Source organism: Oratosquilla oratoria, chromosome 39, assembly GCF_046742065.1.
Source record: "Oratosquilla oratoria isolate Oo_2021 chromosome 39, ASM4674206v1, whole genome shotgun sequence".
Lineage (NCBI taxonomy): Eukaryota > Metazoa > Arthropoda > Malacostraca > Stomatopoda > Squillidae > Oratosquilla > Oratosquilla oratoria.
Window position 1 is genome coordinate 18738211 of NC_134815.1, and position 14529 is coordinate 18752739.

General features: G+C 40.6%; 1 protein-coding gene across 1 annotated transcript; it reads left to right on the forward strand.

Moving 5' to 3' along the window:
* Positions 1 to 8011: 8011 nt before the first annotated feature.
* On the forward strand, positions 8012 to 12510 carry LOC143020172 (uncharacterized). The gene is made up of 4 exons (XM_076176336.1): positions 8012 to 8291; positions 8499 to 9100; positions 9320 to 12079; positions 12190 to 12510. The coding sequence occupies exons 1-4, from the start codon at positions 8012 to 8014 to the stop codon at positions 12508 to 12510; spliced, it is 3963 nt and encodes a 1320-aa protein (XP_076032451.1).
* The last annotated feature ends 2019 nt before the right edge of the window (positions 12511 to 14529 follow it).

Sequence of the window (14529 nt, forward strand, 5' to 3'; positions counted from 1 at the left end):
AATGGTACTTTTCAAGGTGACACAAAGGATTACAAAGGCGGAGCATGCCGACAGGAGACCTATTGGTCCATAACTAGGTCGGATGCGAAAAAAACATAGTAATGAATTTTTTTTTTATAATGATATATAGATAATTATAAATAAAATGAATAAATAAATAAATGCATAGGTATATTTAACTAGTAAACAAACAGGAATGAATAAAATGAAGTACAACTTAGAACGAAAGAGGTTGAAAGCTTAAGACTCAGTCAAAGCCTACAGTGCGGTGATATTATTAAATTTTTCAGCTAATACAGGTCAATTTTATTCAGCTGTAGGACGACCTCTAGTGTGAAGGACATAAAGGAGTTTGAGTAAAAGAAAAAATCAGGTCTTTCCGATTGCAACAAAGAGTATCAAAGACCGTAACAAAGAGTAATGCAGACCCCTTTAGGCGACACGGGAAACTCGACAGGAAAGTTAATGGAGCGCTGAAATTTTTAGATACAGAAATATACACCCCCACGCACACTCCCAACAACGCACCCGCACACAAGAAAACTCGCACACACGTAAACACCAGCACAAACATTTATACACACACACACACACACACACACACACACACACACACACACACACACACACACACACACACACACACACACACACACACACACACACACACACACACACACACACACACACACACACACACACACACATACACACACACACACACCCATAGATCGGACCTACGAGCTCTGAGCTCTCTTCCAGGAGGGAAATAGCTGTCGATCACGTGATCCACACACACACACACACACACACACACACACACACACACACACACACACACACACACACACACACACACACACACACACACACACACACACACACACACACACACACACACACACATGCACGCACATACATACACACACGAAAAGAAATACACACACACGTACACACACACACATGCATACACATATGTGGACAAACACACATACAATCATACAAATACGCAGACACGCACAAACTTCACACTCACTCACTGACTTTCTGCTTGCTTACGACTGTTTTTTAGAGTCCGAAGACGACTTTTACTCTGCTCAGGATTCAATATAATGAGACAAATAAAGCAGCAGGTCATTGTCGATATTGTCGTGTATGGCTGTGCAGACCAGTTCCCGGGCCGCAAGTTTTGTCGTAGTGGCAGGAGAATTTAGGGTTGTTGGCTTGGGACTATAATGTTGTAGTTGTCTGCGCTCTGCTCTTCCCTGATTCCTTTTGGTCTCGAGGTGGTTAACGCCGCCCTCACAGAGAAAGTGCCATACTGGTCGATCTGGTTCCATAACCTCAGAACCGTTTCGATCCCGTCTTTGCCCATCGGGTCCGGGAGGTGGTTACGGGAGATGTCTTGGCATACGAATGAGGTGTCAGATAAATTCAATAGCCTTATATACATATACATATACATATACATATACATATACATATACATATACATATACATATACATATACATATACATATACATATACATATACATATACATATACATATACATATACATATACATATACATATATGTATATATATATATATATATATGTGTGTGTGTGTGTGTGTGTGTGTGTGTGTGTGTGTGTGTGTGTGTGTGTGTGTGTGTGTGTGTGTGTGTGTGTGTGTGTGTGTGTGTTAATTACTCCCTAAGATTTAAAGAACTAATAGATTTTTTTGGAATTATTCCTTCTCGTTACAAAATCATAATTCTTTGTTCCCTCGGCCTTGCAGCAGATTCGTTCGAACTTTTAGGAACCGACTTTTCAAATAACTCTTGAGGCACTCAATAAAATGTCACTGACTTCGGTCACCAGTCACGATTTAATGCACAGAGCACTGTAGCAGCGTACAGAACACTTATGGCACTTGTTTGAGAGTGGAAAGAGAGAGAGAGAGAGAGAGAGAGAGAGAGAGAGAGAGAGAGAGAGAGAGAGAGAGAGAGAGAGAGAGAGAGAGAGAGAGAGAGAGAGAGAGAGAGAGAGAGAGAGAGAGAGAGAGAGAGAGAGAGAGAGAGAGAGAGAGAGAGAGAGAGAGAGAGAGAGAGAGAGAAAGAGAGAGAGAGGGAGAGAAAGATATACATGTATCTATTTTGATAAAGTAGTAGCCTCTGTCTCTCTCTGATTGTTTATTTGTTTGTTTGTACACGAACTCCTCCTAGGGTTTTGGAGATAGACCCCCATAATCATATTATTCTGATACCCTATCACTCCAGGTACTTGGATAACTATATTTCATTGAAAAAAAATTGGTTAGAGTTAAGGGTTAAAATTAGGAGGTTTATGTAGTATCCCCTGAAGTCGCGTAGTATTTTTTGTGACTTAAGAATTAATATGATTAAACAAACTATTATATGTGTCCATAAACATTACACTGGCCTGCGAAGTTTCAAAGGTAAAGCATCTGATAACTGATTCTAGGGTAATTTGCTATGCAGAATCTAAAAATCACACTCATTTTGTTCAATCAGGTCACGTTTTTGAGATACGAGGCGGTAAAAATAATTAAAAACGCCATATAGTGCTATTTACTCCCTTTAAATTTTGAAAAAAAAATTCTTGACAAAAGAAATAATTTTTTCTTGCACAGTTCAGAAGATAAAGAGGATATATTACAGAAAATCTAATCATGGATGAAGGGCCTTTTCAGTGAATTTCTCCTGTGTTGGGCAGCCACCACGTCTCGTTTCAAACACCAACAGTAGTCCGCAAGAAAGTTCACATCCCACCGGCCTTGGTAGCGTTCTTCCATGACACGAATATCCTGGTGAAAACGTTCTCCCTGTTCCTCACTGAAGTCACCACAGTTCTGAGGGAAATAGTCTAAGTGGGACCGTAGAAAGTGCATTTTGACTGACATGCGAGCCCCTAATTTTTGATAGCTGTTCAAGAGCTCATCGACTTCTTTCTCGTATTCTGCACTTCGGTTATTTCCTAGAAAGTTTCTTATCACTGACTTAAGCGACCACCAAACGGACAGCTCAGCTGCATTCAGTGCATCGTCAAACATTGAGTCCTTCATAAGTTCCCTTATCTGAGGCCCATCAAAGATGCCAGCCTTAAGCTTTTCCAGACTGATCCGAGGAAACTTCTGCTGAAGAAAAGTAAATCCCATGCCGTCCTTGTCCATTGCCTTCACAAAGTTCTTCATCAGTCTCAGTTTGATATGTAAAGGTGGGAGTAAGACCTTGTTTGGTTCAACAAGAGAACGAGCCTGAACATTGTGTGAACCAGGTTCCAAACGTTGTCGTGGTGGCCATTCTTGTCTGACAAAATGTTGATCATCAGCCCGACTATCCCACAAACACAAAAAGCATGGATACTTTGTGTACCCACCCTGTAGTCCCAAAACCAATCCAACTACCTTAAGATCTCCACAGATCAACCAACCATGGTCATTATAGTTCAGAGCAGACAGTAACTGATCCATGTTGTCATGAGTTTCTTTCATTTGCACCGAATGACCGATTGGAATTGAAGAGTATTTATTTCCGTTGTGAAGGAGGACTGCCTTGAGACTTCTGCTGGAAGAGTCGATGAACAGTCTCCATTCAGTAGCAACATAGTCCAGCCCCATTGATTGAATCAAACCAGCAATGTTGTTGCAGTAAACTAATGACGAGTCCTTCTGGGTTGTGAAGAACTGTGTAAATTCTCTTTCACGCTCTCGGTACCAAAAGAATGTTGTCTCAGGTGCTAGCAAATTTTTCTCACGAAGACGAGAACCCAGAAGCTGTGCTTATTCCTTTGATAGGTTTAGATCCCGTGTCAGGTCATTGAGATCTGCTTGTGTTAGAGGCACTGGCCGGTCATTCTCTTCTGGCATGTATTCTCCACCCTCTGCCCTGTCTAGTGCGTTATCAGATTCCGATTCAGAGCTAGATTCCATTGCAACATCTGGCTCGGGAACGGGCAGGCCTGGATCATGAGGGACTGGTCGTATGGCAGACGGAACATTAGGATACTGAATACAATGCTTGTTCTTGCGGTTGACTCCTTTAAGATTAGTCATGCAGAAATAGCAGTCTGACACATGATCTTTACCCTCTCTCCAAACCATTGGAACAGCGAATGGCATACTCTTCCTTTTTTTATTTCTCCAATCACGCAAGTTCTCGACACATGTTTTGCAGCTAACATGGGGTGCAAATGGCTTGTTCTGGTCCCCAAGCTTAACTCCAAAGTAAGCATGATATGCCTTCTTCACAAAATCAGTTATATTTGCTAGTCGACGAGGAAGAATCACATTACCACATATGTAGCAGAACCTATCAGGATAATTTGTGCATTTGCGTTCCATTTTCTGTCAATCTAAGATACGTGTCCAAAATAGAAACACAAGAAGCACAGATTCTTGTAAAAAGCACAGATTCTTATAAAATCAGTCACATTGATTGGAGATCACACTTTTCTAAACCATTTTCAGTTTCAGTGTTGTCAATGCAGTTTGTCAATGAAGTCAATGCAGTTTCAGTTTCAGTTTCGGTTTCAGTTTCCTGAAAGTAAACAAAAACATCATTAGGTTTCAGTATCAGTTTCGGGGTGCTACAGTATAATTTTTATGCAAAAAAAAAAAAAAAAAAGAATAGGCTATACCTGCAGCCTCGTTTTCCTTATACTTAGTACTATACAAGGCCCAAAAGTCGCACTTCTCATATCTCAAAAACAAGACCTGATCCAAGGAAACGGATGGCATTTTTTGATTCAGCGCACCAAAAAACCTATAGATCACTTGAAAAACCTTCGACCCTTGGAAAAAAAAAAAATTAAACGCAGGCCAGTGTTATTTACAATTGTGAAATTAATGTTGCCACAAACCAAGATAGCTTTTGTAAGAAGAAAGCATGTTTATGGAAAATGATTGTATAATTTTACGAAATGTTGAAATATTGGTTATTTCAATTTAATTTTTGTGCGGGCGGAAATAGTTCATTCACAAACCCCTACGTTTTTGCAGATAAACCCCTATAACTATATATATTCTGAAGATGAATAAACTAGATACATTTCTTCACCTTTCAGCTGTAGACATTTATTGTCAATCCATACAGACACACACACACATGCACATACACACGCACACAAAAGAATGTGTACACATGATATCTGTGTTTGTGTATGCATGTATTTTCAAACTAGGGTTTCCCAACTTCGGGAGGCGGGGCGCACACCTAGGAGGGGGAGTATTTAAAGCAATATTTAATTAAAAAATATATTTTGGTTAGGGTTAAGGGTTAAAGTTAGGTGGTTTATGGTGAGGGAACACGCCACTACTATAGTCCCCCCTTCAGTTATTATTTTTGTAATATAAGAATCAATATAATTAAACAAAGCATTGCATGTGTTCATAAATATTATTTACATTTGTGAAATTAATGTTGCCACAAACCATGATAGCTTTTGTAAGAAAAAATATGCAAATATAAAATGATTGTATAATTTTACCAAATGTTGAAATATTGCTTATTTTCATTTAATACTAGTGCGGCGAAAATTTATTATCTACAAACTCTTCCTAGGTTTTTCCAAATAAACCCCGATAACCATATATATTCTGAAGATAAAAAAGTAGATACATTTCTTCACCTTTTAGCTGTAGGCATTTATTGTCAATCCACACACACACTCACACACGCACGCAGAAGAATGTGCACATGGTATTTGTGTTTGTGTATGCATGTATTTTCAAACTAGGGTTTCCCAACCTTCGGGCGCACATCTGGGAAGGGGAGTGTTTAAAGCTATATTTCATTTGAAAATATTTTGGTTAGGGTTAGGGATTGTTCACGAACTCGCAGCAACGCGCTGGTAATTGGCTAGTATATATAAATATATATATATTATATATATATATATATATATATATATATATACGATATATATATATATATATATATATATATATATAAATTATATATATAAATATATATATATATCTTTTATATAAATATATATATATATATATATATATATATATATATATATACATATATATACGAGAGAGGCAGAGGGGAAAACACACAAATAGAACGAGAGTTAATTCTTTAACTAGTTTCACACTATGGTGCCTCTTCAGAAAAAATATTACACAACAGAAAATACTAGCAATAAATGCAGAAAATGTGTGGGTAAAAAACTAGGATAGGTCTGAGTTCAAGGAGGCTCTAACTCTCGTGTGTTGATCATACTGACACTCCGTGGGATGCCTCTGGTGATCATTCGTCCTGTTTTCTTCCACTCTTTTGCTGCGTGCCGTGCTATTGTCTCCGATAATTTGATATCACCTACTCTATTGTTTGTATAGTTGTTGGTGGCTATGTACAAAGCTTCTACGATTTTCCTTTGTGTTTTGCTAAGATTATTATGCAGAATACTCGTTTGATCCCATTTAGGTAGATGTCCTTCTTCATCTATGTGGTTCACGAATGCAGCTGTGTTGCGGTGGTATTTGACATCGGTTTGTGCTCTTGTAATCTTGTGCTTAATCCCCTGTAAGTTTTTCCCATATATGCACTCACACCCCGAACATGGAATTTTATAAACTAAACTTTCGGATTTGTTATTTTCTATCATTGGTTTGATAAGATCACTGATTTTCTTACCTACGTCACAAGAGATGTGGATGTCTGTATGTATCAGTTCTTTACTGAGTGTGCAGGCCAAGTCTGAGGTGGGGACTACTATGTAGTACTTAAAGAATAAACTCTCGTTCTATTTCTGTGTTTTACCCTCTGCCTCTCTCACAACCTGTCAAGATGTCGTCATATATATATATATATATATATATATATATATATGTATATATATATATATATACATATATCTATATATATATATATATATATATATATATATATATATATATATATATATATATATATATATTGTTACATCTGTGATGTATACTTCCCAGGTATGTAATTGTTATTGTTGTTTCGAGGAAATGTTATGTCATGTTACGTGTGTTCGTATTGTGCTGCTTTGGTTATGACCAAATATGTGTCACCGTAAGGTATTTTCTTTACTATGTATTGTATGTATTTATTAATGTAACTATGGTATTAGTTTATAATAATATTGATTGTTTTTTGTAATATGTTGATTGTTCAAGTGTCAATTGCTCATGCGTCTCTGCTACGTCACAGGCCGTGACGTAAAAATATTTCATTTGTATTTCCCGCATAAACAATGTAGGCTCGTCAGGCTAGGTAAATCCCGCCCCCCTTGTTTTATCCAATGAGCCACGAGCGTATTGCCTCGTCACGCGAAGGTGAACGAGTCTATACGATTGGCCAGACCGTGTCGGGGAGCTATACGATCGGTCAGATTCAAAATGACTGCCTTGAGGTTAGTACCTTTTTCCCTTGGTATAGCAGTGAGCCAGATCCACTAGGACTTAGCTTTGTAGTGCCCCATCCAAGTGTGCACGGAGTGTTGTAGCATTGGGGCTTAGGATTAGCTTAATATTTCAAAACTGTTTGGTGATCTGTGAACCGATCTTACGTCTGTTCAATCCCGTTAAAACTATAGAACTTGATTCTTTTGTGTAATGTTAAATGTATGTTAATCAGAAGTCAGATGTATTATATAGAATCATGTTTGTTTAATTGTAATCGTGTGTCTTATTTGTTATATTATTTTTCTCTCATCTTGTATTAACTTTCATACTTCTAAATTTATTTAATTATATTTCTTTAAAGTTAAGATATTTTGATTTCTTTCCCCGGTGTCCGACCGGGTGGCTACCTTAACCAGTTTTCTTGACCGTTTGAGCCCAGTAATAGACATAGAGTCTAAGGGTCCCCCCCCCAAATGTTACGAACCTCTGATATTCACAAGGCCGGTGAACCTTTGGTACTTTAGAGAGGTTTGTAACATTAATTGGCGACCTCGCCAGGATTTAACGGTAAATTGGAAAGACGTTCGACGTGGATCAATGATAATAGGTTTATTAAGGTGGGAAGATGCGGTTAACCAATGAAACCGAGGTAGATGAATTTGTACAAAGAAAAACCATAGATAAGGAAATACAAGGTCTCACCATACCCGAGTTGAAATTGATAGCACATTATTTTGGAGCTAGTTCGACCCACGGTTTAAATAAAGGGGAGTTAGTACACATGGTAGTGGCAATGTTGCATGATCGAGACGAAAGTGTGTCGCCGAGAGATGAAGAGAGAGAGACAGAACAAGTTTCTACCGACTCAGCGAATTTAGATGATCGGGAAGGTAGTGACGCTGATGGTGAATCCCGGCACACCGAATCTCGATTAAACGAGTTGCAATTAAAATTAGAAATAGCTAAATTAGAAGCCCAAATAGCTAAATTAGAAGCCCAATCTAGAAAGGAAGAAACTGAGAAAGCTAAATTAGAAGCCCAATCTAGAAGGGAAGAAACTGAGAGGGCTAGATTAGAAATTCAGTGTCTTAAACTTAAATCTGAATTGCAAGAGAATGAACAAGTGCTACCAATTCCTCAAACCGTGAATGGGAGACCTGAGTTTGATGTAGCGCAGAATGCGAGGTTGCTTCCTGAGTTCGATGAATCCAATGTGGACCAGTACTTTAGAATTTTTGAAAGGATGGCTAAAGATTATTCATGGCCAAAGAAGTTTTGGCCTGCGCTGTTGCGGACTAACCTAAGAGGGAAGCCTTTGAGAGTATATGGTGCCCTAGAGGACGCACAGGCGAAGGACTATGAGATGGTCAAGACGGCCATCCTTAGGGCATGTGAACTCGTTCCCGAGTTATATAGGATAAAGTTTAGGAACATAAGGAAACAACCTAACATCTCGCACGTAGAGTTTAGTAGAGAAAAGCGTTTATTGTGGGACCAGTGGTTAAGATCTCACAAGGTTAATAAAGATTTTGGTAGACTGGCTGAACTGCTACTGGTAGAGGAGTATCTGAGATCTATCCCTAAAGAGGTATCATTGTATCTTCGGGAAAAAGAAGTCTCCAAATTGGAGGAGGCCGCAGTCTTGGCAGATAAGTATGAATTGATAAAACCTGCAGGGAAGTTCTTGGTTACTCACAAGGGAAAAGGGGACCTGGCAATAAATAGGCAGAGAATCTCGCTCTCATCAGGTGGGTCACCTACCAAATTCATAGAAGTCAAGAAAGATGACTGTAGTAAGTCATCAATGATTAAGTCATGTTTCTGCTGCGGAAGGGTAGGCCACCAAATGAGAGATTGTTGGAAGAGACGAAGAGAGATGGAAGGTGTCAAGCCCGTATCTTTAACAAATAAGGTTGAGGGTACCTCCACTAAGGGCAAGGCCCAGGGAGAGAGTGTAGCCAAAACAGTGGCATTGATGAGTTATATAGATAACAGCCCATCAGAGATGGATGGGGGTAAAGTAGATGAATTGGAGGGTAAACTTAAACCCCACTTAAAGGGATATCAGCCATTTTTATTCCAAGGCTGGATATCCATAGGAGGAGACCGGAAACGAGTCACCATCCTACGTGACTCGGGAGCCCTCCAGTCCCTAATACTGAGTGGTCTGGTGAAAAGTCCAGTGGTTGGAGGGAGTGTAACGATAAGTTCCCTAGGGGGCCTAGCCAAGGTACCTCTAGTATCCATAGACCTACAGTCGCCTCTCTACGAGGAAAAGGCTATGGTGGGGATGGTAGATGAGTTACCAGTTGTAGGTGTAGATGTTATACTAGGGAATGATTTGGTTAGTGGGAAGATGTGTCCCACAACCATAGTTTCGGAGGTACCGGTTGTTTCGGAAGAAACCGAACAACTTGAGAGACAACACCCGGGGTTATTTCCGGTTTGCGCTGTTACGAGGGCGATGGTAGCACGGAGGGAGTGGTCTAAGGACCAGGTGAGACCAGTAAGGGTCTCGAGTGGGGAAAACTGTGGAAAACCTGAATTTGAGGACAGTATGAACCCCGAGGGAAAACTCCCAAGTGAGGAAGCCCAGGTTGAAGCAGAGTTTGACCTGAAGCCCCTGTTCCAGGAGGAACGAGAAAGTGAAACAGAGGTGTATGACTTGACTCGCTTGTTTATGGAAGAGAAACAGGAGGGCGCAAGATGTCTCAGTGACTTGCAGAGAGTCGATCCCGACTTACGGGAACTATATGAAAGAGTAGAGAGTGGTAGTGAACTATCGGAGGAGTATTACTTGGAGGAGGGAGTACTATTCCGCCGGTGGGTGGAAAGTACCTGCCCCACTGATGATGCAGTGTGGTCCGAGAGACGGCAAGTGATGTTGCCGAGGGTCTACCGGAAAGAAGTTTTGCGGCTAGGGCACGATAGTCCCCTTTCTGGACATTTGGGTGTACGCAAAACTTTAGACCGAATCTGGCAACATTTCTATTGGCCAGGAGTTAGAAGGGCTGTGGCACAGCAATGTCGTACTTGTCACACTTGTCAGTTGGTAGGAAAACCAAACCAACCTGTACCTGTAGCCCCTTTGAAACCAATCCCTGTGGGAGAAGAACCCTTTGCTAAGGTTATCATGGATATAGTGGGACCGTTGCCTAAGACTGCTAGGGGACGTGAGTATATTCTCACTTTGATGGATACATTTTCTAGGTACCCCGAGGCGATGCCACTACGTAAAGTGCGCGCCAAAGTGGTGTTGCATGAGCTGATTAGCTTCTTTATGAAGTGGGGACTACCTCGAGAGTTGCAGACAGACCAGGGGTCTGTGTTTTTATCTAGAGAGATTGTGCAGATTTTGGGAGCACTGGGGATAACGAAAGTGACGTCAAGTGCTTACCATCCTCAAAGTCAAGGTGCCCTGGAACGGTACCACCAAACTTTAAAAAAAATGTTGAGGAAATGGTGCTTAGAAAATGATACGGGGTGGGACCAAGCCTTACCATACCTGTTGTTTGCAGTGCGTGAGGTACCTAACGAATCGTTGGGCCTCTCGCCTTTTGCATTAGTGTTCGGGCACGAGGTTCGAGGACCTCTTAAAGTCCTGAAAGAATGTTTATTGAAAGGGCATAGTTCTGCCTCTAAGGACATGTCGAAGTCGGTGACTGACATGAAAGGTAAGTTGGCCGCGTGTTGGGAAATGGCCGGAGGAAATTTAAAGAGTGCTCAGAAAAGAATGAAACGACACTATGACAGAAATGCCAAAGTACGGGAATTTAATCCCGGTGATAGTGTGTTGGCCCTGCTGCCTTTTCAAGGTAACCCCTTAAGGGCAAAGTTCAGTGGACCCTATGAGGTAGTGAAACGAGTAGGGGAACTAAACTACATTGTTGCCACTCCAGATCGGAGACGGAGTCAACAATTATGCCATATAGATATGTTAAAGTTGTATCGAGAAAGGGAGCAGAACCCGGTGGGTGAAACTGTCGTGAGTGTTTGTACGGTTTCTCTCATGCATGAAGTAGACGAGGACACTATTTCCCCCACCTTAGAGATGCCGTGGAAGGAGAATGCAGGAGGGTGGCCCCAGGTAGTGGATAAGCTGGACCACCTCACGGCCGCACAACGGAAGGACTTAACTGCCTTATTAAGTAAGTATCAGGAGGTCTTTCGAGATACTCCTGGAAAAACTGACCTAATTCTGCATGATGTTGATGTAGTAGACGCGAAGCCTATTAAGCAGGCACCATTTCATGTCAACCCGCAACGAGCAGCCATAATCAGGAAGGAAATAGACTATATGCTGGCCCACGGTTTAATTACACCAGCACAAAGTGATTGGAGCTCGCCAGTGATCTTAGTTCCGAAAGCAGATGGTACTCAGCGGTTTTGTGTCGATTTCCGACGCGTGAATGCAGTGACCAAAAGGGACTCGTACCCCTTACCTAGGTTAGAAGAGTGTATAGATAGAGTGGGAGGGGAACATTTCATAACTAAACTAGATCTGCTCCGTGGATATTGGCAAGTGTCCATGACACCCCGTGCCCAGTCTATCTCCTGCTTCGTTGCATTGGGAAAGACTTACCAGTGTAAGGTTATGCCCTTTGGTATGAACAACGCTCCTGCCACGTTCCAACGGTTAATGAATAAAATTACCGAGGACATACCTGGTTGTGTAACATACTTCGATGATGTCGTAGTGTATAGTGACGCTTGGAGGATCATTTGGATCGTATAACCTTAATCTTTGACAAGTTAGTGTCTGCCAATTTGGTGCTCAATCTAACCAAGTGTGAATTTGTTCAGGCCAAGGTGCATTATCTTGGTCATGTGATCGGACAGGGAGAATTGGCTCCGCCCCAGGCCAAAGTGGAAGCCATTCTCAGAATTCCAGTACCTCAGACCAAGAAGGAGATTCGTAGTTTTGTAGGAGCCATTGCCTTTTATAGAATGTTCATCTATAATTTCTCTCTTAATAGCTCCTTCAACCGACCTGCTAAAGAAAGAAGCCAAGTTCCAGTGGACTGTGGCTTGCAACACAGCGTTTGTTCAAGCGAAGAGCCTTTTGTGTACAGCTCCAGTGTTGCAGGCCCCAGACTTCTCGAAACCATTTTCTCTGTATTGTGACGCCAGCAACATTGGTGTTGGTGCCGTACTATTACAAGATAAAGACATTATAGATCATCCTGTGAGTTACTTCAGCAGAAAACTGAATGTAGCTCAGAAAAAATATTCCACAATTGAAAAGGAATTATTATCCATTATTTTGGCTTTCAAATATTTTGCTGTATATATCCCTGTTAGCGCAAACGTTAATGTGTTCACTGACCATCATCCCTTAAAATATATTCAGAAGTTCAAGAAGAACCTCCGCTTAACTAGGTAGTCTGTTTTTATAAGAATATAATCTAGATGTAAAACATATTTCCGGGAGGGACAATGTGATAGCAGACTGTCTAGATCATAGCACGTATCTGCCGAAAGTAAAGAAAAAAAATTATTTTCAAGATTTTTTTCTTTTGGTGGGGAGGTGTTACATCTGTGATGTATACTTCCCAGGTATATAATTGTTATTGTTGTTTCGAGGAAATGTTATGTCATGTTACGTATGTTCGTATTGTGTCACCGTAAGGTATTTTCTTTACTATGTATTGTATGTATTTATTAATGTAACTATGGTATTAGTTTATAATAATATTGATTGTTTTTTGTAATATGTTGATTGTTCAAGTGTTCATTGCGCATGCGTCTCTGCTACGTCACAGGCCGTGACGTAAAAATATTTTATTTGTATTTCCCGCATAAACAATGTAGGCTCGTCAGGCTAGGTAAATCCCGCCCCCCTTGATTATCCAATGAGCCACGAGCGTATTGCCTCGTCATGCGAAGGTGAACGAGTCTATACAATTGGCCAGACCGTGTCGGGGAGCTATACGATCGGTCAGATTCAAAATGACTGCCTTGAGGTTAGTACCTTTTTCCCTTGGTATAGCAGTGAGCCAGATCCACTAGGACTTAGCTTTGTAGTTCCCCATCCAAGTGTGCACGGAGTGTTGTAGCATTGGGGCTTAGGATTAGCTTAATATTTCAAAACTGTTTGGTGATCTGTGAACCGATCTTACGTCTGTTCAATCCCGTTAAAACTATAGAACTTGATTCTTTTGTGTAATGTTAAATGTATGTTAATCAGAAGTCAGATGTATTATATAGAATCATGTTTGTTTAATTGTAATCGTGTGTCTTATTTGTTATATTATTTTCCTGTCATCTTGTATTAACTTTCACACTTCTAAATTTATTTAATTATATTTCTTTAAAGTTAAGATAGTTTGATTTCTTTCCCCGGTGTCCGACTGTGTGGCGACCTTAACCAGTTTTCTTGACCGTTTGAACCCAGTAATAGACATAGGGTCTAAGGGTTCCCCCCCCCCAAATGTTACGAACCTCTGACATTCACAAGGCTGGTGAACCTTTGGTACTTTAGAGAGGTTTGTAACAATATATATATATATATATATATATATATATATATATATATATATATATATATATATATATATATATATACGAGGGGTGATGAAAAGTTCCTGGCTTTGGGTAAAGAAAATACAGGAAGATAAGTTAATTCTGATTTTATTCATCATATTCCCCTCTCAGATTCACACATTACAACTGTTCTTCAGTTTTTCTAAGCCCTGAAAAAAATAACTCGAAAGGTTGGGCCTCCAACCAGGCCTCTGTAGCAGCGATCACTTCCGAATCGGAGTGAAATTTCGTTCCCTTGAGATGTTTCTTCAGTCGTGGAAAGAGGTGATAGTCAGATGGGGCCTGGTCTGGGGAGTAAGGCGGGTGGTCTACCAATTCGAAGCCAAAGTAGTGTATTTTCCATAGAGTTTCATGTGCTGAGTGTGCTGGTGCATTGTCCTACAAAAAGAGGACACCACGGCTCAGCTTTCCACGGCGTTTCTGCTTCAAAGCTTCACGCAATTCGTCCAACATAGACATGTAACTCTGCGTTGATGGTGCGACCCTTTGGCAAGTATTTTATGAGGAGTACTCCATTTTTGTCCCAGAACGCTGAAGCCAGTGCCTTTCCAGCTGATTTCTGGGTCCGAAACTTCTTGGGACGCGGTGAACTGCTGTGTC

What these genes read in the sequence shown, in the direction of transcription:
- LOC143020172 (XM_076176336.1), top strand. Translation starts at nt 8,012, where the DNA reads ATGCGGTTAACCAATGAAACCGAGGTAGATGAATTTGTACAAAGAAAA. An exon ending in ACAAGGGAAAAGGGGACCTG is followed by an intron (nt 9,101 to 9,319) that starts GCAATAAATAGG and finishes ACCTCCACTAAG; the next exon opens with GGCAAGGCCCAGGGAGAGAG. An exon ending in TAACATACTTCGATGATGTC is followed by an intron (nt 12,080 to 12,189) that starts GTAGTGTATAGT and finishes GAATTTGTTCAG; the next exon opens with GCCAAGGTGCATTATCTTGG.